We start from the raw sequence: 27,809 nt of genomic DNA on the forward strand, positions 1-27,809 counted from the left end.
TCAGACTCTTCAGACGGAAAATGTTCAGTTTCGACCGAGACAAACAGGTGATCGATGGTGGTGAAGCCTTGCAGCATTTATATTATCAAAACTTGATTCCATGAATCCTATTGCCAATAAAACTATTTCGCATACATTGTACAGTACTATTACTCGTACTGTTTCTTCATCTATGCAACTATGTCACCTATAAGTCACTATTTTAATCAAATTCTAAAATCTATTTATTCGTAGTTTCATTGCAGTTTGTAAGGGTCTTTATGCGAAAATACTCTACTGCAGAGTTCTGAGTGCGATGACCCTATTTTATGCAATATTTCGTTCGTAGCTCCACAAACTGGAAAGCAAAAACAATTTTAACGCCGGATTACGCACCGGTACGCATTCTGACGTAAGGAAGTCGCGTGGAATTAATAGATCCCAGAAATAAGAGTAGCTAACCCGCTAACGCTTGACTCGCGACGTCGGCTGAACCAACACCGAACGTCTGTTCGCGTACTAATGAGCGTTAATCCTAATCTTTGGTCAACTAGCTGTACTGGACCTAGTATACTTTTATGCACAAGAGGCACCCAGCAAAATTCCATCCTCTTATAGCGGGGCCCGTATGGCTTCATGGAGGAATTTGGACTAATACGTGTTAGCTGAAACACTATCCTTGTTATATCCTCGCCCCGACGATCACGACAACGGTGAGCTGGAAGAATTTATTTCTTCTACTAAAAGCGAACATTGTTCCTCAAACAAACAACACGATATTCACCCAGTGGTTCGTTTATGCTGTAACAAACTTTCTCTAATTAAATTGTGCATCCACAAACCAGCACATGGAGCTGACAAACCTGGTGCCAGCGGTGGTTGTTTCTTTTTTGCGAATAATAAAATTTATGCTCGATTTCAACACATTACACATCACCTCCCCTCGTAGAGTGTGCCTTCCCTGGCGTGACCTATTCCTTTGTATGCCTTCAGGGCATCACCGTAAAATGGAGTAGTAGCTACCATGGTACAAAACAGAACCAATGAAAACTAATTTGTTACCGTATTCTTTTGACCGCTCGTTCGCATATGGACACAGCGGCACCAGTACCAATGAGCGAGGTAGAATTGATTTTACTAGGTCATAAATCATTGATGTGGAGGCAAAATTATTACCTCTTCGTCCAACCCCATCCTGAAAAACGAACGGATCTGCTCAATTTGAAATTGGACAACGATTTGGGTGCTCTTGAAATGAATTGTTTTACTGCCGCGATTTTATGTGATTGTGTTGTTATTGTGTGCAAAAAAACTAACTACTCGAACGAGAATTTCCCTCCTACATTGGGGCAGATCAGAGCTGGAACGAAGCAGAGCTACCATAAGAAGCAAAATGGATAACTTGGCCGTCTTCCAGCTTGAAGCTTGCCCATTTTCGGCGATGAGCAAATCAAATTCTTCTGCTGGCTCTCCAGCTGGTGGGACCGATTGATGGACAGAGTCGCGGAACCTACTATTACAATTAACTGTATCTGCTACCGCAGAGCACACACTGTTTCGGAACCACATGATGGTCAACTAATGCTCCAGTTTGTGGTTATGCCAAGGGTATAGACCCTTGGTAGACTTCTTGGTGTTCCAAAACTGTGCTCAGCAGAAAGAGAAGCGATGTGCATAAATGGTTTCCTGTCCCACCCATACTTGGGGAGAATGATTCTCCCATTGGGAAGCACTTTTCTCACCCTACAGCAGTTTCTTACGTCCCTCATCAAAACACAGACGCACTCGCACACACCGTTACTTTGTCGGTATGTTGGCGACGCACGACACCAGGGTGACAATGGCTGGTAACAGTAAAAACAATTTTCCAAAATAAGAATTCCTTCACCCCACATCAGCCCGATTGCGATCGATGCCGGGAGATAGTCGGGAGGTGTGCGTGTTTACCAAGCCATCCGGACAGCGAATGGGAAGCCGTACTGAAGAAGCACTGGGTCAATCGTTATCTGGATGTGGACACACATTATGTTCTCGTGCGTCACGTGTTGGCTGGCTCCTCATTTGTACAGCTGGTCTAGGTTTTGTGTAAACAAACGAATATCTCCTTTAGGCTCATTGAGGAATTTGAAGGGTTAGTTTTGGTGGTTGCAAAAGTAAGAAGAATTACTGGGACACATTTCTGTTGCGTGGCTCAAAATGATAGCTTAAAGTTTAAAGCTAAAGTGCCCACGGAAATAGCGGTATCAACAAAAAGCAACGCTTTTGCCATCAATCATCTCTACCCATGCGTGCACTCGCAAAAATTTAGCCACCATTAGCACCAACTTTCGTCTTTGCTGAACATTATTCGCGCGCAATCGATTGATTGCAGAAAAGCATGAAATGAAATGTGCTGCGTCCATGGATCTGAACCTGGACAACACGTCACACGCAATCTCTCCACTGTACGCTTCCTGCACTTCCCGGGCTCCCAAGTTTTGGTGCAAGACGACGAAGAAACGTGTGCCCTCAGTGTCCCGGATACCGGAAGCGTCTTGTTTGCGTGTCGGTTTTATCCAGCCCGGACCACACCGATCAACCTGGCCATCGAAAGAAGCCGTCGAAAAACGAAAGCTCCCTTACTGAGCAGAGCAAACAGACAGTAGTGGTGGTGGCATCGTGTTTCTTATGCGCTTGTGACGCGAGCAATTTGTTAGCCTAAAATATGATCAGCCGTACCCAGGAACGCCTCGAAGTGATCGTATATATCTTCGACCGGGCGTTACACGGACCTCTACATTGTAGGATAGTGTGGCGTGTTACGGCACCGGATATGGTATGATTGGAATGGTTTGTACTTCGATAACTGAGCTACCAAGGGTTTCCTTGATCAATTTGAGAGTTGCAGGGGAGAGATCTGGAACGCTAACGACAAGGATCTGGTGTACTACCAGTACTAGAGGAATGTCCGGGATAGAATTATGAACCACTTGTTGTTGTGTGCAGTCTGACGGAAGTGTTGCAACCTTGTGTGGTTCAGGGTGGAGAGTGTTTAAATTGTTTTTCTCGAGCTGTTGTGACCACTCGCGTACATTATTGGAAAACCAATCACCAGTGCACCAAAGTTATGAGATGCTGTCCATGAAGGGCTACATAATGTATGTGTTTCAATTAAATGTATCTACGTGCAAGTCTTGTCGAGGGAGGCAGTTAAGATTATAACAATTTAAGCACACAATATACGACCGTTACAGCTTACAGCTGACAAATAAATTATATCACGATACTGTTGCTGATCTTTAAGCAGTGACCTCTTTCGGCCGGATTTTTTTCGGGAGGGAAAGACTCGCAAGACATGTGCTCGTTTTACTTCTTCTTCTTCTCCTTTTTCCCTCAAACCGCACCAAGGTCGTTCGTTTCAGCCTACCTTCCTTCAATTCGAAATGCTTTTTATCTCGATCCTCGACCCCGAGGGTCTTGGGTGGCACTATTCCACCTGGGTGATCAGCAGCAGCAGCTGATCGATCGTGTGTCAACAAGAGTGTGTGCCTCGTTACGCCTTGCTCGCAGTAACGTAGTTCCGATCCGAATGCTGTTGTAAATGTTCCACCCGTTGAAGCGTAACACACGACCGTAACACCTTGTGGAGACGCATATTGACGCCGTATGGAAAACGGTGTCCACTCACCATCCGAATCGACCGGAAAGTCACGCAGACGCAGTGAGGAGAGTTGCATAATTTAATTTACCTCAAAGAAATACTGTGTCTGTTGATTTTTTTTTTCAATTTTATTGTGTTGTCATTACAGTCTTGTTTGTTGGAGGTTGTGCGATGTAGAAGAAACGTTCCTCTTTTTACACGAAAATTCCATCAATCGTGTGTTACCCGGGCGTGAATATTTTTGTACGTACCGTATGCACCCGGGGGAAAGACATTAGACATTTGTGGAGGTTTAGTGGAGTGTCGCGCCTGTGAGGTGGTGACGATGAGATAGAAGAATCGTGCGTGACGTTTTTGGAGAGGTGTATCCCACCGTCCGGATTAACTAAGTTAACCTTTCGACGAATTAGGTAAATTGTCGGTGGTTGTTCAAGACGCCTGTCCGACAGACTTGGAACATATTATGGACAATTGTAAAATAAAAACTACGAACTGTAATTAGAATTTATATCGCACATGTCAAACACCTCATCCAAACAGATGGCTAGCAACTGATTGGCTATTCCAAGCATGGTCACTCCAAGATACACTCGTTTGAGGCCTGCCGTCATCTGAGTGCGCCGTGTACGTACGACTGACCAATGTTACGGCATCGAATGCCTTCGGTTTACAACTGCAGGTCCCCATCCATTTGCTGCCTGTCACGTGGCTAATTGGAGTTCATCGATTTGGAAAACATACCATACGGACCGCGGACCGATATTATCGTATGTCCGACACGTTTAGCACGTGGAATATAACTGTAGGGTTGTTTAGAATACATTCGATTGAGATTTGTAAGTGGTTCTATGTTGGGCTTAAAATAATGTTGTCCATTTAGTCTGTTTTCTTTGGACTCTCTTACGTCCTATAGATACGGGTGGTGTCTAGACGAGTATCAGAAGTGTTTGGAGCAAATTCCAATGAGTTGAGTAATATTTTGTACCCTTAGATAGCCTACCGAAAAAAGAAACAAATCTCTCCAATTCCAATTCTGAATGTCGCTACTAATTGGAGCAGGTTCGATTTTCCTCGCGTTGATGGATTACCCGGGAAAGATAGCTTCAAAATAACCGGCCTTCTGGAGAGATATATTGGGGCTATTGATGCGTTTTATGATTCATACCTGCGTTACCAGTAGCAGTGTTGCCAAGCGCTTCTCCGCACCCGTTCGTTTTAATAATGATTTAACGGTAGCTCATTAGCGGCGGAAACAGAAGCTCTCGCTGGCGACGGGATCTGGGGCCTTTATAGATCTCTAGGTCCGTTACATGATCGCTCAACATGTTTAATCTGTCAATCAGGCACGATTAGGCCACACCGTCGCCCGTCACATGAAAGAAGCACACACAGTGGTAACCGCGTTCGTTTGTCGGCTACCGTTTGGTGCGTCTCGTGATCAGACCTCTTTCTTTCTCTCACTTGCCAGCGATGACTTTCTTGACCACAAAGCTTTCCAATGTGAGTGAAACATCTAGCCTAGGCCGGTGTACGGACCCCCGGTACACGTAGAGGAAGGCATCAATTTGTCAATTCGTTCTTCGAACGTCTTCAACCGTGAAGGTTGCTGGATGCACATTTCACCTGCTCTCCAATCGTCCGAACGGTCGGGACGAGTGTGCATTTCGTTTGATTATTGATGGATCCGATACGCGCGTGCGGCGATGGTGCTGCTCCAAGAACTCGTTTGGGACATACAAATTTTCTTCGGCCGTTCGTTTCGTTTGGTGTGCTGCGATGGAAAATGCAGAGACGGACACTGCCGTGTGGGACGACGCGAGCTTTATCATGTCGCGATGAGTTGGCAGAGACAGATCGATGAGTTGTCGTTCGGTCGGTGCCCAGCATCACCATGGCTGGGAATGGTATTAACCATGATCGATGCATCAACTATCGATCGGGCCAACCGGTTGTTGCGCGCCTGACATAGGAAGATGTTGGTTTACGTTTGGACGGCGCTGCAGCTGGAGAAAGATTTGCTTTCTGCTGCTTCGGGCGGTATGTGGCGGGTTGGTTCTTTCGCTAATCGAAACGTATCGCTAGAGATTACTGGGCGGACAAGTACTTTCTCATTTCACGGTGGGCTACGATGGTTGGACGCAAAATTGTTGTGTTTAGTTTATTTTAGCAATGAATCCCCAGCCCAGCAAGCCCCAATCCTCGGGTGAGTTTGTTTAGGACGTACAGCTGTTGATAACAGGAACATTAGGAGGTCACTCATGTTGTTGATATACAGTAGATCTTACCCGTATTTGGAGTGCTTCCAGTCCAGACCATTGGGTCAGAACCAGGACTATCGTGCACCAATTCAAAGCATACAATTGATTAGTATCAATTGCTCATTATTTGTTGATTGTTTTGGACTAATAAAATTGATTCCTAGGCGCCGTTCTTCAATTGCTGCATACAAAATTCTAGGATGAAGATTGACGTCTGTCGATTATCATGAGGCTGCTATATTTCGATATCGTGTTTGCTTATCACAAGCGTCAACAATTCATGAAAATAATGTCCAGCAAACATAAAGCGACCTTTCATCGAACTTAGTCTTCGTTAAACCAGATTTCTCACACTCCTTTCTTTTGCTTTTTAACCATTCACAAAATTTCCATGTTAGGTAATCCATACAATCCTTAATCCGCCTGGGACGAGGAACTTTTGGTGGGCGTATTTAACACACAGCCACAGCCAGAAAAGGAATGATCTTGAACATCTTTTTAACCGAGCACGAGAAATAACAAGCAAAATAAACGAATTCCAACTGATCTCGATTCGACTGAAACCCCTCACGAACGATGCAGCCGGCCGTGTCGTATCGATCGGTTTTGTCCGCTTTTTTGGACATTTAAGCTTAATTTGTGACTGTTTGACATTCAATACTGTAGTGCGCACGTAGAAGGGAAACGCCGATTTGCTGGAGTTAAAAATGGTTCAAAGTCATGTTGTTTTCTGTAAACAATTTATTATCCCATATGCAAAAAACAATATCCCTTCCCTCAATGGTTAATCTTAGATGTTTGGCTTGCCTGTACTTTTTCCCATAATTTATTGCTCGCCTGGTATGTTTCTCGTGTATTTTTGATTTCTACACGAAACCACCCACTCGCCCGTTCCACAGAACAGAAAAAAAACACACGGAAGCCCGAAATAAGGTACATCCTTCGGTTTTATTAGCGTCGGAAGAGGCCCCAAAACGGTAGCAGCAAACAAGCAATCTTCGTGTCGTTCTGCCGCCCCCTCGCGAATGCCTTCCAAAGCCTCCCAAAGATGAGGTACGATTAAGTCAAACATTCCACGGTTGTGGAGAGTGTCCGCCCTTTTAAAGCAACGATTATTATCATCCACGGCAAACCGGGATCGTAAGCCCGGTAGCTGGTTGCCTGCATGCGCCCGACACGAAGAAGCAGAAAGGTGCAGAAAATTCTGACATCTTGTACCGTGGAGCTGGGCATCAGCATCCTTCGGCGTTGAACATTCTTTCGCGCGGAGGACGATTGCACACAAGATGTAAATCATGCAAAGCGCATCGCACGCGTATCACCGCTTCTCATTCGCATATAAAAATGGATAGATAGTTGCAATTAAAATTGCAAATAGGTAACAAGATACGCCCCCAGATGGGGGGTGGGTGGTATTTTTTTTCTACTGATCACAGGGAATGGGAGAAGTCCAAAAGGGCCACAAAACGGTTGAGGTGTACGAGAGTGGTTTCGAGGTCGTGGTTTGAAATTGATCTTCACTTTCCACAGGGATACACGGAGCTCATGCCGGATCATGGCTAGGAGATGAGGGCAATACATTCCCCGACCTCGAGGTTTCATGAAGGCACGTAACCTGGGGCGTATGATCGTTCTGAAGAGTTGGTGTGTGCGCACGTCCGCACGAGATGCAAAAAAAGGCGGAGAGATTAATTAACTTCCTGATAGAGCAAACAGCGTCCCTGCACGCGAACTCACGATCGTGCGCGAAAAGGATACTTCATCTGGTGCAACTCCACACTCCAGCGGAGAAGAATTTGAATATCGTGCTAAGTAGGGAGCTGGATTGGAATGCCTTTTTGTGGTGCTCAGCGGTAGCATCACGCGCACGGAATGGTTCGCCATAATTTTAACCCCTCTGAAACCGGAAGAAGGAGGGAATATGGTGGACCACCTCCGGCCGGTTCAAGTTTCACCGCTTGTTCGAAAAGGACGCACAAAAGGGGAACACAAAAAAAGCCTCCAACGGTCCTGTCGTCGCTTGTTGTCGCATTGACATCCTTCCCTTACACACGCGCCTATCCTATTCTTGCTGGACCCTGGTGCACGGCGAAAGGGCAACACCGTGAGTCCTTTCCGATATGCCTCGCAATCGTATCGTTTCAAGCGAATCGAGAGCGTTGAGTAGCTGTCAGTGGCGTGGCTTTGGATTCGAGGTCGATAGATTTATGGCCATGGATGGTGGTCGTCCACTGGGTGGGGGATTTTTCTTTATGAAACAACAAGATGGCATACAAGTGTGGAAACAATATACGAACCAATTGCCCCTGTATATGCATATTTGCTTTCGTTGATGTCAAAAGCAAAGGAAGAGCGATTTTATTTAGAAACTTCTTTATCTTGTATTGTGTTGTTTTGCAGGCGGTCATGAGTATTACTGAAGTGTCAATTGATCAATAGCAGACAGCCTCAAACTGAGCGAAGCCAAAAATCTATTATTTAATGATTCTTTTAAAAAGGCAAAAAGATCTATTGTCGTTTAAAATCATTAAAAAAAAACAATGGATCCGCAAAAACAACCAAGATCACATATTTTAAAAGGAAAGTCACTCCCGTTTATTTATAATTCGCCTTTAACAGGACAAGATATGATACCCAGTTAAGTTCAATTACAAAAAAATCTCTGGATCAATAACCAGCTCGCCGAAAGAGATTATTTCCAGAGGATAACAAAAAGAAAAAAAACCGTTTTCCTCAAGTTCTCTAATAAGTAGGCCTAGAAAATGTGAAGAAACGATAAATAAACATAATGTCGGTTCATTACGATAAAGCGCAACCACCACCTAGCATGCTGTTCAACTGTGCTGAGGTTGAGATAGAGTTTCCGAGGCATTCTCATCCTTTTTTCCGCTTTTCACCTTCACCATTCATATTGGATGACAATTTTGAACCAGCTCACCCTGGATCGAAGGTAAAAACAAAAACAGACAAAACTGCACAAATAATACCAAATAATAACTGTGGGAATTGGTGAGCGCAAGCAAGTATCGTTCACTCGACTATGGTCAAAAATGCTGCAGTTTGTGTGCTGTGTTGTAGGGAGCGCATTTTCCACGACGAAGACACCGCGAAGACAGGATACCCAACCGTCGTCCATAATTGCGAGTCGTGGTACTCTTGCCAACCTCCGATAGGGTGGTAATGAGATAATTTGTTTGCCGTTTTGCACAAATTTCGCACCAGTCGCAACTTTCTTCCGCTAGCAAAATGGAAACAAAACCTGTGGCCCACTCCCCCAGCTGAACCCATCCTTCGCGAATAGATGAGTCAATTCTGTCAACTGCGAAGCCCACGACTTCGACGTTTTCTACCCGTCGCTCCATCCGAACCCTTTCCTGGTGGTTAATTTGTTTTACGATCGCTGGCTAGTTCCGAAGCTGGCGCCTCACGAAAGTGTGTGTGTGTGTGTGTTCCGCCCGTTTTGCTTTTACTGGTACGGAGCTCCTGCTGTTATGAACGATGGTGCAGTCTAGGCTGCAGTTAAATCTGGACCCGAAACGGGATGGCTTTCCCTCCTTCGGGGTGGGATCGTGTCGTTAGTTCGTGAGAAAATTAGCACTGATCTACTCGATGGCACTGGGAAAAACTGTGGTGAAACAAATTGCTAGGAGAAATCTGCGTCCGATCGGTCTATCGGTTATTAGGCGAAATCCCAACAAAACCAATTAGATTGGATATTAAAGGATGTTGTTAGCTTAAGAAGAAATTATTTTACATATCGATAAAACATCAGTTTCAGCAACTCATCATGGATAAAACGAGGATTCTTCTAGTTGCTCCTACAGCAGCCCACGAATATTTTTATAAATCAACTTTACTAAGTGATTAATCCTCAGGAATGTAGATAAACTCCAGGAGGTTCTGAATTTAGTGGCAGCTCTTCCACACTCATTTGCAACTGGGAAAACTACCCGGTTCCACTCAACAACTGAACCGATGCCATATCTCAGTACCGTCTCAGCACCAAAGCCTTAATTTTCACTACTTACACTAATTGAATTTACTGTTGTCTATTTACACTTTTTCATTCTGTTCTCTTCTCTACCCACTCAGGACGACGTACGGTACAACGGTGCTGCTCCGGGAAGCGGCGCTAGCGGTGGCGGTGGTGGTGGTGCCCTAGGCAATGGGCCTGGTGCTAATGGTACTGCGAGCAACGGCGCAGCCAATTTGCATCCCGCCCTAATGCAACTTCAGCAACAGCACGGCAAGCTGCTGATGGGAAACGGCAGTAATGGTAGCCCAGCGTCCACCGGTCCGGAACGGATGCTGATGAGCGGGGTGACCTCCGTTAACGGAAACGCTAGCAACAACAGCAACATCACCAACGGCAATCAGCCGCCGACACCGACGATTGTCCCCGGCGGGGGCAACAACACCAACGGCACCAACAGCATTCTAACGCAGGCCGGTCTGGAGGAGTATAGCCGGGCGTACTACGAGCAGACGACGATGTACCATCATCAAAAGCAATCGTCCTACGCACAATCGGAAGGTTATCATAGCTACGTGTCGAGCTCTGACTCAAGCTCCACGCCGTTTCTCGATCGGTAAGTTGCATGTCTTAGAGCTTCTTTGGACAAGAATTGCCCCTCACTGAGAACTTCTTGTTCTCGATAACCCTAACATTAAAGAACCCACCCGGCATGATCTCCTCGGTGTAGGTCAGTAGAATAGCCATTAATTTAACGCTCGATCAGGCACTAAATGTGACCGTGTCATCGCTGGCTAATAGCAGGTGCATCGAAGTTTTTTTTTTACGACACTCGTTTCGGCCACTCGGTCAGGGTTGATGGTTGCCGGTTTCTTTAGGCATCCGAACTGCACAACCAGCTGACACACAGCGGAGTGTCACGAGTGTGTTCGGCAGCCAAAAGGAAACAGGGAAGAAAAACATCAAATATCTTCAAAACAAAAAAAAACAAGTTGGAAAGGTGTCGTCGGTCCGATGCATCCGTCGATCGCGTTAATTTCCGGACATGACACGACAATACACTTAAAGGCGGCAGCGGAGAGCTGCCGAGGGAAGCTGATGTTGCTGGAGAGAAGCAGCAAACACTAGGAAATCCTTTTGATCGCCCGGAGGGTGTTGGGGTGTGCTGCTGTTGTTGTTTGTTAATGCAAATCTACCCTTTTGCGCCCATGGAATATCTTCCGGATTTCGTGGTGAGTTTGTCTTATTTTAGGGGGAAAATTTTCACAAAAAATCTCCCGAAAAAGGCGGTTTTGCTAATGTGAGTCCACGTGGTAGAAAGTGTTAAAACTTTCTTTTCATTGTTCAGGGTAAACAGTGTGATGTTTACTAAGATTGTGATGTTATGGAAATGTGATGTAGTTATAAATGTTCTTCTTTGCAAGGATTTTTATTCTTTTCGACCAATTTCGAAGAGCAGTGTTGACAGTTAGATAGTACAGTCGCATGTTAAGTTTCGTTTTAAAAACATGTCGGGTACATCGTAGTTGAATTTCTGGGATGTACACAGGGATGTAGGCTTCGATTGAAACCGACGGAAAGCTAATGGAGTTGTTCGCGTATTGCCGCCATTTCTTCCGCATTTCATGGTTCAATTTATTCAAGTTTGACCAATTTGGCCTGAATTTCATGTTTCACCTCATGGACTCTAAGATTCCTAGGAGATCATCCATAGAGGTATGCTGCGTTTAGCTTTCAAGCTCACTGGCTGATTGCATCTGCTATCGTTGATTTGTTTTTGTATTTTTCTGACCATTCTTCGCATTTTGATACTACTAACTATGTCATATCATACAACAAATTGCAGCCATTTATGCGCCAGCTATCCTCTATTACGATAACTAAATTTTTATTAAAATTGCACTTCAAATTTTAGCTAAAGCCTGGTCAACAAGAACAGAAGTTTTTCCTTAATACATCGTAAACAATTATCTAGATATAATTTCTTTGTAGATCACGCTTATAAATTTCCTTGAATCATTGTCCCCCTTGCGCATAACCTCATAGTCAATAATTTCCACTCTTCAGTAGTTTTTTCCTGCAAAAGCAAGAAAAAACCACTCTAATTACTTCCCGATACTGTGTGAAGGCAAACGAAATTAGCATTTGTTTTTAGACCGCCTAATTCTCCCCATCCTATCCATCAGAGCCTAAATCTCAATTGCTTTTTGGCTCTGACGTCGTCTCCGGTCAGACAGGTACAATAATGCGCTTATAACCCCACAAAACATGCTCCACATAAACCAATCCACAAAAGAAGGATGCATATAATTATTACACAAACAATCTTTTACGGACCGTCCGATGTTGGAAGATGCACAGAGGCCAAAGAAATGTGTAACGAAAAATGAAAACCACAACCATGTGTGTGTGTGTGTTAAGCTCATTGCTAAAAAAATTGAGCTTTTTTGTAAATCAAATGTAGACGAAAAAGCAACACGCTTCGGTGGGGAAATAAAAACAGAAGCGAAATAGATGGAAACACGATCAAGATGAAGAAAATGAAAACCGAAATTTGTTTCAGTTGGACGGGTGGGTGGGTTCATCAAGATCTTGGAGATGGGTGGAAAACCTGCGACTTCAACAGACCCACCGAATCTGAGCGATCTTGATATGCAATAGATGGCATTTTGCGAAATAGAGCAATCATATTTACGGTATGGTGGTATGAAAAGTGTAGCTAAAAAGCTGTTCGAGGCGAACACAATCAGCTCAGCTAAACACGACCCTAAGCAGCGTAAAATGTGGAGCATGCAGTTTTTCCATCCTTGTTAAGGAAGCTTTGCCGAAGAAAAAGGGGGTTAACGATGAGTTGTTCCACTCATAAATCGTGCCTAACTATTGCCTGATGATAACACCAAAAACTGTATGTGCAATAATTTTCTTGGTATTTGCATGTTGGCACAAAGCAAAATGAGGATAAGATTGGCGTGGTTATCGTTATCAAGTAGCTGGTCACTGCTGCCCCCAAAAAGAAGCTTAAATAATTGTCCAATTCTTCATGATGTTGCTGCTAAATGTTGCAACGGTGAAGAAACAACCTTCCAATCTTCTGATTGATTCCGGCATCATTTCACTCCGGGCGTGAAAATGACCAGAACGAACGAAGCACCTCAAAACCAGATCCATTACAACTTATCGACGAGTGGGAAAAACGATGTGCCGATCATTTTCAGGGCACCTTGTTCACCTCGGCTATTTCTGCCACTCCATCAACAATTACCAACCATATGAAAACCGTCGCTAATGAACCTCCAACGTTCCCAGCATTGTGCGAAGAGAACCTCCGAGTGGAGGAAGTAACGGAAGAAGTTTTGTTGCGTTTTGATGGAAATATTACACACACACATACATTAAAAAAAATGGCCCCATTCCATCTAATCCAAAACGATGAGCGAATTGAAACGAATCCAATATTATATTTAGACAAAACAACGGTGGTCGTGGCCGTCTCCAACTAACAGAGCTCAATCAAAATCCTCGATGATGATCGATCGGTTTTGGGATCGATTTTCCGCGCAGGCGCGCGAACAAGAAGTGTTACGCATGAAGTTCGCATTTGCCGGGGATGATATAATGGTGGAGTTAGATTCGATTTCCGACACCTTTCGGATTTTGGGTTTCCACACGCATGTCCGTCCGTTCGAGTAAGTTGTGCATGATCTTTGCTTGGAACAGGGTTTGGATAAGGGGCATATGAAGTCATAATTATAGTATTAAGAATCATTTTTAAACGATGTATGCTTAAGAGCCTAGGTAATTGTGTCGTTTTTTTTTCTTCTAACCAAGCAAGATTTGCTTGCTTTGAAATCTTCGAAGAGCAGAGTTGTATTGCAGTAGGATTTCAATTAGGGGTACGATTAAAAACTTCCCTGCGGGTGAAATCGCCTCGAGCCCATCTAGTCTTCTCTGTTATGGAGCAAACCATTACTCAGTTAGCTGCTTTAAAACCCACTCGATTAGGTTCTTATTAAATGGAGCTCCAAAATCATACCACAGTTCGTAGACTGGTGAGCTGGTTTTCAATTTCATGCCCAGGTCTTCGCTATTGCAGTTGGAGTTGTCGTCCGATTCGTGAGCTTATGGGATGCTAATGCCCATGAGTTAGCGTTATGATTAATGGTGTATTTTCGATTGAGCTTTGTAGCTTGGCAGAATTCAATAGTTAAGGAACAGAAAGCTAATGAACAAAACGTCTAATTACGCTTAAAATGAGGAGAAGTTTTAGTCTTATATTCGCTACAGTTAAAGTTCTTTGCTAGAATAAATTGAAGTAGTAATAGGAAAATGGAACCGCTGATCTTCATGTTTACTTTTAAAAACGTGAAACAACATTATAACATTCGACACGACACCAAGCAAATCACGGTCCCTCGTCGTTGTTATCTGACAACTTGCATCAGCCTTCTAACGAGCCAGCGCGCTAACGCCCAGGAAACGGGCATGACAACAGTCTGTTACAGGTCAAGATCAACAACATCCGTTCGTTCGGTTTCGATCCCGATCCCTTTCACTTTCCTCTTTCCGGAAGAGCGCGTCATGCAGTAGTTAGCTGAGGCAGCCCGTTTCGGGTTTTTGTGTGGCCCATAAAACTTTCGCTCACGAAGAATCAGGAACCCCAGCAGAAGGGTTCGATTTCTAACACGTCTCGCAAAGGTATTGGACCAAAATTGGTTTGGTGGAAGTTCGGGATAAATTGGATAAAATCTAACCCCGTTTCATTGCGCTGTGCCGTTTCGGCGTGAACGAGGCCACTTCTCGTAACTGGCGTCCTATGACCTGACCCCGACGCGAGAGTAGAGGCGTTTCCTGCTGAGCGAAGTTGAATAATGGTTCAAATCGATGAACAGAGAAGAAAAGGAGTGCTTTGTTTGGATAGAAGATGTATTTTAAATATATTCTCAATTGTTCTATCTGACATTCTTCATGTTCAAAATGTGATCGAAAATCTCAAAGTGAATTTCGTCCATTTTCTGGATTAAACTAAACGCTAGCAATAGAATCAAACTCTCTCATTGCGATTTTGGCAAGCATTATTATCCCAGCAAAATAACGAGATATCGATCTCAAACTCTTAATTCTAGTTTAGACTTGAATGATCTTCAACCCTCCACTATCGCCTTTTTCGCATCTCCGGCAACGGAGACCCACCATACCCATTTGCTCTCTAACCTCTTGTACGTATGGTTCGGCGCGTATTGTTAGTTGCGATTTGTTTTTATTTATTCGCTTTCCTTCATCCGGGGAGCGAAACTCCCGGACAAAGACACGCACTTCCTTACTGGGGGGGGCTGGCAATGTTTACAGCTATAGGTCACCGGAGAAAAGTCGATCAAATTTAGCCATGCAAAACAAAAGCACCTTCCAAGACCTTCCAAGATGGAAGGTCTTGTAAAGAATTGTATTAGATCGCTGTGTGTGATCGATCGATTTTGTAGATGGACTTTAATAGGAACTTTATTGAAGAGGTTCGCTACCTTTGGGGCAGTTGTTTTTTCGGCAATGATTAGTTTTTGAGATTCAAATTCCACGGAACGAATGAGATGAAGTGTAAGAGATAACTAAACTGGAGAAAACTTTGGCTTTATTTTAGCGAGAACTTTCTCCTGGCGGGATGTTGTACACGGATGTAGTTGATTTTCTTTACTTCACCTTAAGAAGAGTGCTCATTTTGGATGAGAAGCTTGTTTCATAGTAGTTTGTGATGTACTTACGGTAGAACCGAGAATGTAATGAGCTAACCCTTCTTCCAAACATTGGGCAGATCGTACGGTATGGTAATTACTACTGGAAAAAAGGCATTACGGTACAGTTCTCGTTAGATGATCGTCTAAATAACTCTCACAGACGATCGCTCAAAATTCGATGAGTCAATGGACGGTACATCACCGGTACTGAGGAAGTACCTTAATTTTGGGGAGGCTGAAATTGAGCACACATTGCTCCGGTGCTGGAAGATATTCTCTTATTACGTCTGTACATCGGAAACGGAAATGTTTATTATATTTTAACTATCTGAGCGCTGTGAGCTATTTCAACCAACCGCCTATTTCAAGAAACACAGGATTTTATAACCTCATTTTTCCCATAAAGCTGTTCTTTCTTTGCCACTTAAAAGGTTGAGATAAAATAAACATAATAGAGAAGAATATGAAGCTCATTAGAGCATGTTTCCCACTGGAAACATTTATCTTCGCTGTCAAAAATTGTGATTTATTGGGACCTCAGCTTCAATAGGTCAAACGCGCTCAGCCCTACCGAGCTCTTCTGACACTGACCTGTCACAAAACGTATCAACAAAAACGGTTGCCAACTGGCAAATAGAAAACATTTACATCGAGCAATAACGTTAACCCGCTAACCTGGGGTTGGATATGGGAAATCTGCCAAGGTGCGCTTAGCTCGGACCCGGTGGTCTGACGACTGAACTGTCGTCTAATTGTTCACCGTACGATCGATCATGCTTGCACTCAGTGTACGAGCGTTCATTTGCGTACATTAAATCTAAACATCTTTTCAAAACCAGCCCACCGGGTGTGGGGTTGGGAAGCTCCTTAAGTAGTGGTAGTAGTTGTAGGACGTAGTGACGGCGCTCATCTCATTCACCCGAAGCCGGTAGATTGAAAACATGGCAATGTAATTAACGGCCCCGAATGCGCATCGATCGTTTGAAATGGCGCGCGCGACCATCACGTATGTGCAAAAGAAGTCTCTTGGGCGACCTCCAACCAAGCGCTGGCAGCTTGTGTAGGACCATCATTCAATTCCTCAATGTGCTGCAAGTCTCGCTTGGTAAGCATATTCCGCGCCTCATTGCGCTTCTGGCGGCACCGCCGCACAACATCTGTGTGCGGCTGTCATTTTCATTCGGCAAATTGCGTTTGGCCTAGATTTCTCAGTGAACTGATCCTCAGTGTGTGTGTGTGTGCTGTCTTTCTCCACCGTACCGAGTCTCATCTGGCGGGCGTCTCTCATCAAATAGACGACTTTTTTAAATATCACTTTTAATGAGTCCTCACGCTGTGTATGTTGTACATACGCGAAGCCTTGATTGTCCCTTCGAGCCGGACAGCACACATTTCCCTTTTTGGTTGCAAATTTTGTGGCTGGACTTTAGCAGCTTGACCAGCGAAGAGTGGTTGTGTGTGTGTGTGTTTTGCATCCGCTCCGAAGTTCCAAGAACACTCTCTCGTCCACTCCCACAACAGTAAGGACGCTGATCGTTCGATACCCAACTGACAGCCAAATTAATGATCCCGAACAGTATATCTGCATGCAGCTTTGCGCTGCAAAACGAGACTGACAGGCGTACAAGAAGCCAAACTAACTACCCAACTTCCCAATATCACGTATCCGGATGCGTTGCGATTGGCTCTCTTTCTGCTGGGGGAGAGTTGCACCGGTTCCCAGCAACAACAAGAGATTTCAAGATCCGATCGCGAGTGTAACACACGTACTGTGTTGTTGTGTGTAGAATTAAGGGGTGAAATTCTTGAGGCCCCCAAGTTGACCGGGTGCAAGTTTATTGGAGCACTTTCTTTGCTCGAGATTTGGTCGCAGTTTGAGACTGATTGACCGGGCCTAGCATTTGCATATCAGTTAAATGGCAATTGGGTAAAGAAATCCAGTGCTCCTGCTTGCTGTGCAGGTATTGTAGCTACGATTTGAGGAGAGCTCTTAGCCTGCTTTTGCACAAATTTGCCCACCACGTCTAGTGTGTAGTCCCTCTCTTCTTGAGGAGGCTCTACATAAGTGATCTCGTCGTCGCCGTCGTCGACACGAATCAAAACCAGCACCCGGATCAATCTGCTCGGTCCGAGTCCTTTGTCTGGCTGACTGGAAAAAGTGAAAGCTGAGCAGAACTTCCCCGTCCCGTCCCTCTACTCCTGTTTGGTTTGTATATACGTCTTCCGGTGTACACATTTGGCCTGACTAAAGTAAAAACGCTCTAACTTCTATTGTTCCATCTCGTTATGCATCTTCCTCCATATCGCACCATTGCAGGAGACCGTACCATCCAAAAACTAAAATTTCCCTTTTATTTTACCTCGCAGCGATATTCGATTCAGCTGGTGACAGCCGGTCGGAAGTATTATTCCCTATTTTTTTCCATTATTCATTGCCCCCAAGACGTGAACCAACTTGGATCGGAGTTGTATAAAGCACGGAGGGACAATAGGAACCCGATGCCGTTTGGCGTCGACGGTTGTCGTGTTGCGATCACGAAACGATTTGAATTGAAGCACAGAGCATCAGCATGATTCTTGCCCTAACTTTCGGTTTCGCTTAAAGTCACCGTAAACTCGGGTGATTATGGTGTGAAACGACCACCCGGGGTACGGTGGTAATCGGCGTGTTCGTTGGAGACGATGATTTTGCACATCCACGACATTCCAGGTGACGATTGTCAAATGGCCACGACACTGTAATATGGATGCACTATTTCTGTTCCCTGAACACTCCACGCTGAACGCTATGTGACACGATGCACTCTCAATGCTATAATTTTACAACGGTCGTTGCGGAGTTCTCAGTGGGACTTGAGGGTTGCTGTCATCAAACCGTCGAACCGTCCCCAGCAGGCACAACAACTTGTAGTAGTCAGCGGAAGTTGTAGTTGACCTAAGTGCTCATCATCCGGCTCGCAGACATTGGCATCCAGACGACATGTAATCGCTTGTAATAACTGAGGAACAGTTACCAAGATTAGGTGAGATTCGATTTCACTTTCGGATTGGATTCAGTTTAAGCAATAATATGAGCATTCTTCAACAAGCAAATAAATCCGGTATTATACTTTCTCTGTTTCAGATATTTCTTACACATTGTTCTCTGATTCACTGAGTTATTTCGAATTATTCTTGATTTTTATGATATGTTTTTGTCTTTCATCCTATCCAATCCCGAAGGTCAGTGGATCGAATATAAATATGAAACATTTTCTTTTACGATCCTGGCAGTAAAATACCAGCCTGCACACTTTATCAGTGATCGCGATCACCACCGTGTGTTCCGATAGTGTTCCGATTGATGGGAAATTTCTCCTCAAGGGCAATAAACCTCAGCACAGCTTTAGAAGAAGTTTGGCACAGTACCACCGGGACCCTATTGGTAAGAGGAAGGAAGAAGCCGTAAAAAACCCGTCCACCCATAAACACCGGTAGCCCACGGATTTGACCTGCTAAACAGCAGCCCCTGCAGCCCACGAAAAGCCCACGAGCGGTTCTGGTGTTCCTTCCCGAACATACAAAGAAGTCGATTGTATCGATGTCGTCCGTCACGAGCCGGTGGTCATGAGTATGGGTCGGACAAAGTGTGTGCGTGTGTATGTCTGGGTTCGTTAGCATAAGTGGACCACGGACAAAGTTTAACAGCCATTGAAAACGAAAGCCCACCAGAACCGCATCAGACGATGCAGATTTACGTGGTCTTTATACGGGAGCCGGATGAAAGTGAAGTGTGTGTTTCGGGTGAGGGCAAAGGGTGACGATTTTTAGCAACTTTCTCCTTGTACGTAGCCAACTGATCCTTTGGATAGGACTCTTTGCGATTGAGATCTTCAAGTGGGTGACTTATGGGTTTTGAGCAGCTTGTCACATAAGGCGCTTGAGAGATCAATTTCATTGTTGATGAACACTTGAATGTCCCGCTATAATTGGAACCACACATCCTAATGACATCAGAGACGTAAGGCTTCCGACGATTTCATCACATAATTTCATGGTTTAGTCCAATCCAATTCCTAGAGCACTGTTGGTCATGACAGACGGTTCCATTGTTGGATCGAATACGATCACTTTTGAATCGCCAATGTTCCACCGGTCGAATAAATGAGAACTACGATTATGATGATGCTTTCCTGCTAGTTGTCTAAGAAATCTGAGCTTGATTATATCATCCATCTATCCGTGGGTAACTTGGTGAGGAATTTCCATCTCGGAATAGAATGTATTGCAGTCGAGGCTGCTGCTGGAGTTACGAAGCTGGAGGAGCAAGCATGGGCGGGAAGCGTGAGGAGATGACCCAGTCAATTACGTGGACTACCTTCCTGTGTTAGTTGCTGGTATTCGAGGCGTTCACGAACGCTCGTGATCCGTCCTCCGACACTGGTGACCTAATTTTGTCAACGCCTTAGGGAATAGTAACGATACGCTACCGTTGTGCCCTGATCGAGGTTTTCCTTTCCATAAAACGCGTGATAAGTGTTATGTGTTGAGAAACTAGAAAAAAACCCATTTCTAAACGCTTTTAAAGAAGAATTTATTTTGAAGATGTTACGTTGAGTTCATATGTATATTTTAGAAACATTTTTTTTCATCTATGTCCATCGTTCATTATTGAGCTATGCTAACAAGCATCAAAAGTATCGAATGTGTACCTCGTACCGAATGGTAGATCATTTCGCATCGCCCCGAGCGACTTGGCGGAAATTGGCGGAAGTTTTGACGCAAATCGCCAAGAATCGTGAGCAGAGAAAGGCCAGCATAGCTATTGCAGCGCCTTTTTCTGATGGCAGCATTGGTGGAAGTGTATGAGAACCACAAATAAAGCTACAAATCTACGCTACAAACACTTCGCCTGTCAGCATGTAACAACGGTGCCTCATTCATTTGAGCCTGTCCATGGCTGGCTGCATGGCTCCGATGTCGACCGGATCGATCGATGCCGATGATGAGACAGCGACAACACAACTACGGCGATCGTGAACCTCTGGGAAAGGTTCTATTTCGTGACTTACGGACAGACGCAACTAATTAGGCAAACGGTATGAGACGAGAAAAAGGAACTCGTGGCGACCACAACTTTCATAACCCCAGCGGCGTCCAGTATCCTAGTTTTGCGTGCACAAGGCACAAGAAGTGTTCAATATTTCTCACTCTCGATGACCTTTTTTCGGTGACCGGTGTAGTACCGGTGTATTACTTCCCAAGTACTTTCTCGAGTTCCAGTTGCGAAAGCATCATTAGTTCTTCATCCCAGGTCCGAAGATCTCCCGCTAGGAATCATCTCACTTTCTACTCGTCTTACACACCAGGTCAGCTGGCGAATGCGGAAGCCGGCACCATGCAGGCCACTCTTTTGTAGCCTCATCTTTCAGGACCTCGGTTCGTTTTTGTTGCTGATGGGGCCTCGAGGCCGTTAAGAAGCATCGGAATACTGTGTGGGGAAAACATGACACTGCTCCAGAGACAGATATCTGAGATCCACAAACCTACAAGTGGGATTGATTTCTGCACTTTCCAAGGCCCACTCAACTCGGTACCAAAGGTTTCCAGTTCGTGCCGAAACGATGCAATGCGCGAGCGGCGGGCGATCATTAGCGATCGTAATTTACGCAGATTGCGACTTTATCGTGGACCGCAGGTCGTGGTCATCGTCGTGTCGTTTCGGTTGCTTTCCGGTGTTGCCTGAAGGGGCGCGTGACACTACCGAGATTCCTGGGCGACCGTTGCTGGGCAACATTGTTGTCACCGAGATATTGTTTTGCCGTATTTCGTACATCGTTTCGCCACCCTAAGGAGCCAAACAAATCAGTCCCGGACAGTAGTATTCTCCTACGCAGACACTGGACGCTCGTGAAAAGTCAGAACCGCAGACCACAGGCCGATTTCTTGACGTGATTGCAACTTTGTTGCTTGCACGGTGGACAGCCGAATGCAGGATTGTTGGAACCGGGAAGGAAGCGTATGTTACTTGACATGAAGGTTCTCTCCTGCACTCGCTCGGACAGCTCTCAAGATGTCTGTTTTATTAAAATCTTGGTTCGCTATAATGAAACAATTGGAAATGGGAAGATCTTATTCGTCGGAGATTGTTTCTTATCCCCGACGAATTGCTTGCTTTGCTTGCTTGTAGCCGGCTATCTGGACATCTTTGTGATTTTCTGATTGGGAGGGCCATAACCTGAGGAACGTGAAACAAACAACAACCGATCGACTTGGACGGTAAACCTAATTAATAGAGCACTTAAACGATACCCCAACCAGCACGGGTGTGTTAATAATGGTGGGGAAGGCTTCTGTTGCTGCCCATTTGCTTACCAAGTGTAAACATGGCCAAGTGCCAATGAGATGAACGGCTTCGCTTGTATCGCTTGTGGTCGGGAAGGCGTTTCTCAGCTCGTGGACACGCAGTTCAATTGTTCTCGCGCCTGATCAAGTAATCAAGCGCTCGGAATGAACCTGGAGAGGACCTTGAAAAGTGCATCCAACTAACCTCTACGTTGCTTTCACCTTGAGGAGACCTCACATACACGCGAGGAGATGTAGACGAAGGAGAGGTTGGTTGATTGGATTCTTTATTTGTGCGTTTATCTTTGAGGTGTGTATTAATATCGCTTTCCTGCTGTTGTTGTCTTGTTGTCTGTCAAGACGGACATGATACGAAGATTTTGCAGAAAAAATGCACAAGTTTCCTTTCATTTTTGCATCACTGGATTCTCTAATGACGTAGGCTTTGCAGTTTGAAGATCACCTGGTGAGAGATTTGATTGTACTCCAATTTAAATCAGGGTCAGTCGCTATCAAAGCACATCACGGGCTCTCAATCTAATGAAGTCTTGAATGCATAATTTAAGCCTCCTTTGTGTACTTGATGGATTTACCGAGATTGTCAAATTATTCTGCAAGCAAAATTATGATCGTGATGACCTGCTGTGTGATCGCACGCTGACGTCTGTGTCACTTCTGTTTAGTGTTGTGATCGCTACGCAAAAATATCTCACAGAAGCTCTCCCATATCTTATCCATAGTCCATTTGGTGTATCTGTTCTAATCAATCATCGTCGTCCCATGCGGATCTCCCGGAGTGTTGAGTGTCTACAGCTGCGACAAAAAAAAAAAGAGCACCAGAAATTGCGCCATTGCGTCTATCTCGGCTGTCAACATTAGATCGCGTCATCGCTGTTTCGTATCTTTTGATGGTAGTGAATGTCATCTGAATACCTTTCAACAGTATACCCCAGAGGGCGTCTTCTAATGTAGCGCACGCTCTCGCGCTACTAATCGTGTCGGTTGCATCATAAATCTTACGAATGATTCACGCCGGTGTTACCGTAAACGTACTTCAAAAATCATAACAATCTCACCGAGTGCGCTGCTAGAGTGTGGACTGCTTTATGCGACGATTTTACATCATTTGTATACAAGAGTACAAATTGAGGGCTTAGTAAGGCTAAACCAATCCAAATTACATATACAATTGGAGTTGATGAATTCCTCACAAGATGTCGCTTTTGCTCGAGAGCTCTACACAGCAGTGTATGCCCAAGCGTGTAGGTTGGGAGGGCTTTTCTAATAGATTAAAAAGATAGAGCGTTGCAGATAGATCAAATCGGTGATGCATATGAGATAGCTAGAGCTTAGGAACACACTTGCATCATACCGGTGTAGCTCAAGTATAGCGAGCTAAAGATAATGCGATTAAAAACTCCTCATAAACCGCTTTGTCGGTACGTCTTGAACAAATTTTCAACTGGTGATGCAAATAAACGGTGCATCCTTTCGAATCTGCATCTGGGGTGGATCGATTTTACGATTCTAAAGCAGCCGCTCCATAAATCGTAGCTGTCAAGTAGCCATGCTACAGCAGCGACCACGTGAAAGTGAAGCTGTTGTTGAGCAATCAAAAGCTCAAGCCAGCAAAAAGCGAAGGGCCACAAACAGCAGCAGTAGAAATGTGTTCTGTAACCCGAGGTGAAGAGTTTAAGGTATCTCGAGCTCCGTGATGTGATGAGTCGTCATTGTTCTTAGTCGCCTCAAAGTCAGATGAGAGCCGTGCTGAACTAGGTCATCGATGCCTCGGTCATTTCGTGGCCCTTTTCCTACGATTCGAAAAAGGAACCATCGGGCTCTTGCATGCATGGTACGGCGTGATTCGAAATCTACGGCCCCGTCCTCTTCACGTGTGGTCCAAAGAGCCGTGCGAGATTCGCACGGACTGATGAAATGGAAAGGGCAGCCCCCGAGTTTCGGACCGATGATGGTCAGTAGTCGGAAAAGCTACGGCTTTACAGTGTAATAAAATCAACTCCCGCACCAATTGAAGCATGGGGAAAATTGTTCACGGTTTTATTTTTCGGCCCGGTCGGTGAGTTGGTCCGTGGCTCGCTGTAGCTTTTAAAAGGAAGCATCTAGGTTAGAGGGAATGCTTGCTCACACCGATTACAAACGCAGCACCGTATACAAAACAACGAAACGATTACGATCGTTACACGATCTGTTCAATTTCCATTCGCCGCTGCACTTGCTTGCTTGCTCGCGTTGGCTGTGCACCACGATCCGGTGCTCCGGTGTCGGTGTATGCACTTCCATTTTTCCTCATTTCCATCGCGAAATGGCACAGATGTGTCAGAGATGAGTGCGCGAACGGTTTGCCATTTGTACTGGCAATTGGTATGCGAAGGGAAAGTGGTATTTGGACCCTTTGCTTGCTTGCAACTGCTGCCAAGCCTGGGTATCATCTATGTTCGGGTGGTAGCATTCTTTGGCCGGGTTTCCTCGGGCGGTTTCTTTTTCTAGGTCGGAATGCTGGTATCGATTTTTCCATTTTTTGTGATGCTTTGTAGTGAGAAAAACAGTGAGAAAAGTAAGTAATGTTGAGGTCGAATATTTCACTAATGCCTTGCAATGCAATTGTGCATGACCGAAATGCAGCGATTAAACAATCAATCAATTAACATTATTCATCCCCGATGGCATTTGCGTCGATCGCTAATTACTGATTGAATTTCCAACACTTTTATTATGATTAAAATAACATCAACATCGCTCTCGATCATCAGCGATCTCCTCATCACCTCCATTGAAATGCAGGCACGAAAGTGAAAAGCACCACTACTAAGTAGCTGTGCGCTGAAGATGAGAAGACTCACTCATGTTATTTGTAATGTAAGTAATTTTTCCTTGTCATAAATGCAAAGAGAGTTTGTGCTTTGTTTCCTTCAAAGAGGGACTCCACATCCTTAGTTTGGTTTTGGTTTGGAAGATGTTAATAAAAATAATCATCTCCATCATATGTTTCTGACTCAGCCAGTAAGGGAGCATAAAGACGGCACCAATCTTCACCTTATGCTGTTTGTTCGCACGGAAAAAGGGCGTAGGTGTCGGATTTCGTATCGCAAATAATGCGTTCGAACAACACACACCCCGGGCTGGTACCTCAACGAAATAGTGAGGCGTGAATATGAACAATAAAACCACCACAGCATCCGCACATTTGCAATTTGAATGATAATAACACCCAAGTAACAAACTAAAGAGCGAAAGAAAGAAAGAAACGAGTGGAAAGTGAGAAGTTCATGACCTCCGTAATAAAATACCGGTGGGTCCGTTTCGCGTTCCTTCATCACTTGCGATCGCGTGCTTGTGCAGCAAGAAGGTGTGCGCTGTGTGAACCAAAAAAAAAAGGGGGTAAACGATTGGCGAAAAATACTACAGTCAACAAGGAACTGGTAGAAGGATTAAAAATATAAATCGCATCCAAGGTTTTAGTATATATGCAAGATCGAAAATCGAAATTGAAAACCCTTCCGAGCGTTCTGCATACGAGAAGCTCCTTTATGGAGGAGGTGAGCATAGGGGAAATCCGGGGGTAGATGATGTTGATTAACAAAGAAGACATTCGAATGCACGGTTTTACATGCGTGTGAACTGTAAAGTGAAATTGAATCTCACAGATATCGCACAGTTCACGCATCCGACCGCGCGAAAGGTACTGCATCGAATCGCACTGAACACTGAAATTGCGTGGAAATCGAATAAAAGCGCTGAATGTCAGAAAGCGTTTTAAGGGCTGTGTTGTATCATACCGGATCTATCTGTACGGTTGGAGGGACGTTTAAGCGTGGTTCGAACATCCTGGTTATGGGAGAGAAAAAATGTGACTTTTGATATGCAGGCGACCTGCGGCTACTTACGTTAATGATTGTTTTTGGTTGTTAAATTGATTGTTTATAAAAATAAAATGGCTCTAGCCAAGAAAAAAACCTACTCTTTGACCTCCTTTTGGGGTCTAATGGTGTAATGGCGTGTGAAAAATCGTATCCAAATCCATTCCCAATCGATCATCGAGTGGTGCGTCAGTCGTGACGACAATGTGATAATGCGCTACTTCCTTCTCAAAGCGACTGCAAGCGGACCCAAAATGCATTCCCATCCCCAATCATATTACCGTTACATCCACTTGAATGTGTTTGCTTCTTTTACAACGTATCGCCACTCAAAGGGAAAGGCTACGGGAGGTTGGGGAAGCACAATTTGCGTAACTTCCTTTCCTTTGTGGCGGAAAACCTTCCAACACACACACAACCCACATACAAATGATGCACTCAGTAGTTGGTCTTGGCCTAACCCCCATCGGTCTAAGCGCTCGGAGGATGCGCTTCCATTTGCCATTCACTAGACGCTGTACCTAACTAATATACTGCAATACTGGGAGGAAACTAAAACAAACCCCTACGTCTTGAGGCGTGCGCAAATTGGTACCTGGGCTGAGGTTATGACGTCCCCGGCGTAGGTTTGTGCTGAGAGGTTAGAGGTGAAGGAAAACTGCTGCCGGCAGAAGACACACACCAGACCGAACTATATTCTATTACGTCACGGTAACAATGAACAAATCGTGTGTATGTGTGTTTGATAGTTCTTTTTCCCTTTCTTTCGTGGTGCAGGTAATTTGAAGGAGACTCTGATGCTCTGTTGCGAGACATGAGCAGGGAACATGATTTACGTATTCGAAAATTATAATTTGAAGAAGTTCTCACAGAATTCAATAACAACCGAATGTTTGCCAACATAGTTCTTGACTTGGTTTAAACAGGTTCTCAAAATGAGCTAAATACTAAGGTTTGTGTTGTGGAATTGCTGCTTTATCGGATAGTATCTACTATCAAAGACGTCAATATGATGCCCAGATATCCAGTAACATCCAGTTGCACAATACATAAAAGATGAATGGTTCTCTACGCGAAATTCATCTCGCCAGTCTCATCATGTCGATTGAAATAAATTTTCATTCCCCTAGTCTCGATGTTACGTAGATAAGCAGTGACATCTTAAACCTCTTTGACTCACAGCTAAACTACAAGGTGTGAATCGTGCTGTTTACTAGCAGCACTCGATACATGTTTTTTAGGTTAGGTCTTCCCGGTAGCCATAAATAATAATTTTGCTCAAATCTACGGCAACAGCTGGCGTCATCTTTTCATCCGATCGAATTTGGGGTCGCCGAAATCAAAACTAACGTTCGCGATTTGTTATTCCATTCGGAAATCGGAAACGGAGCATATTTTTTATCGCAACATGCGTAACATTATTTCCGTTTTATATTTGGCGTTCCTCTGTCGGAGAAAAAAAGTCGTGATGAAACTATTTTGGGGTGGAATTTGAGAGTAAAAATTACTGCCACATTTGTCCCACGTCCCCGTCGAGCAACAGAAGAGTTCATTTAATGTTTATTATTGAATTAATTTCTCTCCTTATTGTCCGTTGGAAATAAATTTGCTGTAAATTTAAATGCTTGTCATATATTGAATTCAGCGCACAATACTTGCTCGTTGCTTCAGAAATGAAGTATTTTTTGAATATTAATTGGCAAAATATTTCAAATCTGACTCAATCAAATTAAATGCATATTATGAACCATTAATTGGTTGTATGTTGTTATATGGATTAATTTCTGCTATATGTCTTCTGAAATATGGTCACTTATTGAGGCGAGTGATTTTATCTTCCCGAATGTCATACGTTTAACATTCACAAGAAACACATGTTTTGCACTTTATTTATAACCGTTTATCTCCTATCTAATCGCTCACCAATCATATCACAACATATAACAAATGGCATTATTGTTCGCCAGTTCAGTTATTGAATGCATTTTGCTTATTAATTGCATTCTGGATAGTTAACCACAAACATAAGGG

At 44.3% G+C, this 27,809-nt stretch overlaps 1 protein-coding gene across 1 annotated transcript in view; it reads left to right on the forward strand.

Moving 5' to 3' along the window:
- The window catches only part of LOC126560363 (protein Shroom), a 301,881-nt gene that overhangs the window by 42,332 nt on the left and 231,740 nt on the right, over positions 1-27,809 (forward strand). Inside the window, exon 2 of the mRNA XM_050216324.1 lies at positions 9,970-10,466. Coding sequence (XP_050072281.1) covers positions 9,970-10,466 — 497 coding nt within the window. The remainder of the gene's footprint in view (positions 1-9,969; positions 10,467-27,809) is intronic.

This window comes from Anopheles maculipalpis, chromosome 3RL, assembly GCF_943734695.1.
Source record: "Anopheles maculipalpis chromosome 3RL, idAnoMacuDA_375_x, whole genome shotgun sequence".
Classification (NCBI taxonomy): Eukaryota; Metazoa; Arthropoda; class Insecta; order Diptera; family Culicidae; genus Anopheles; species Anopheles maculipalpis.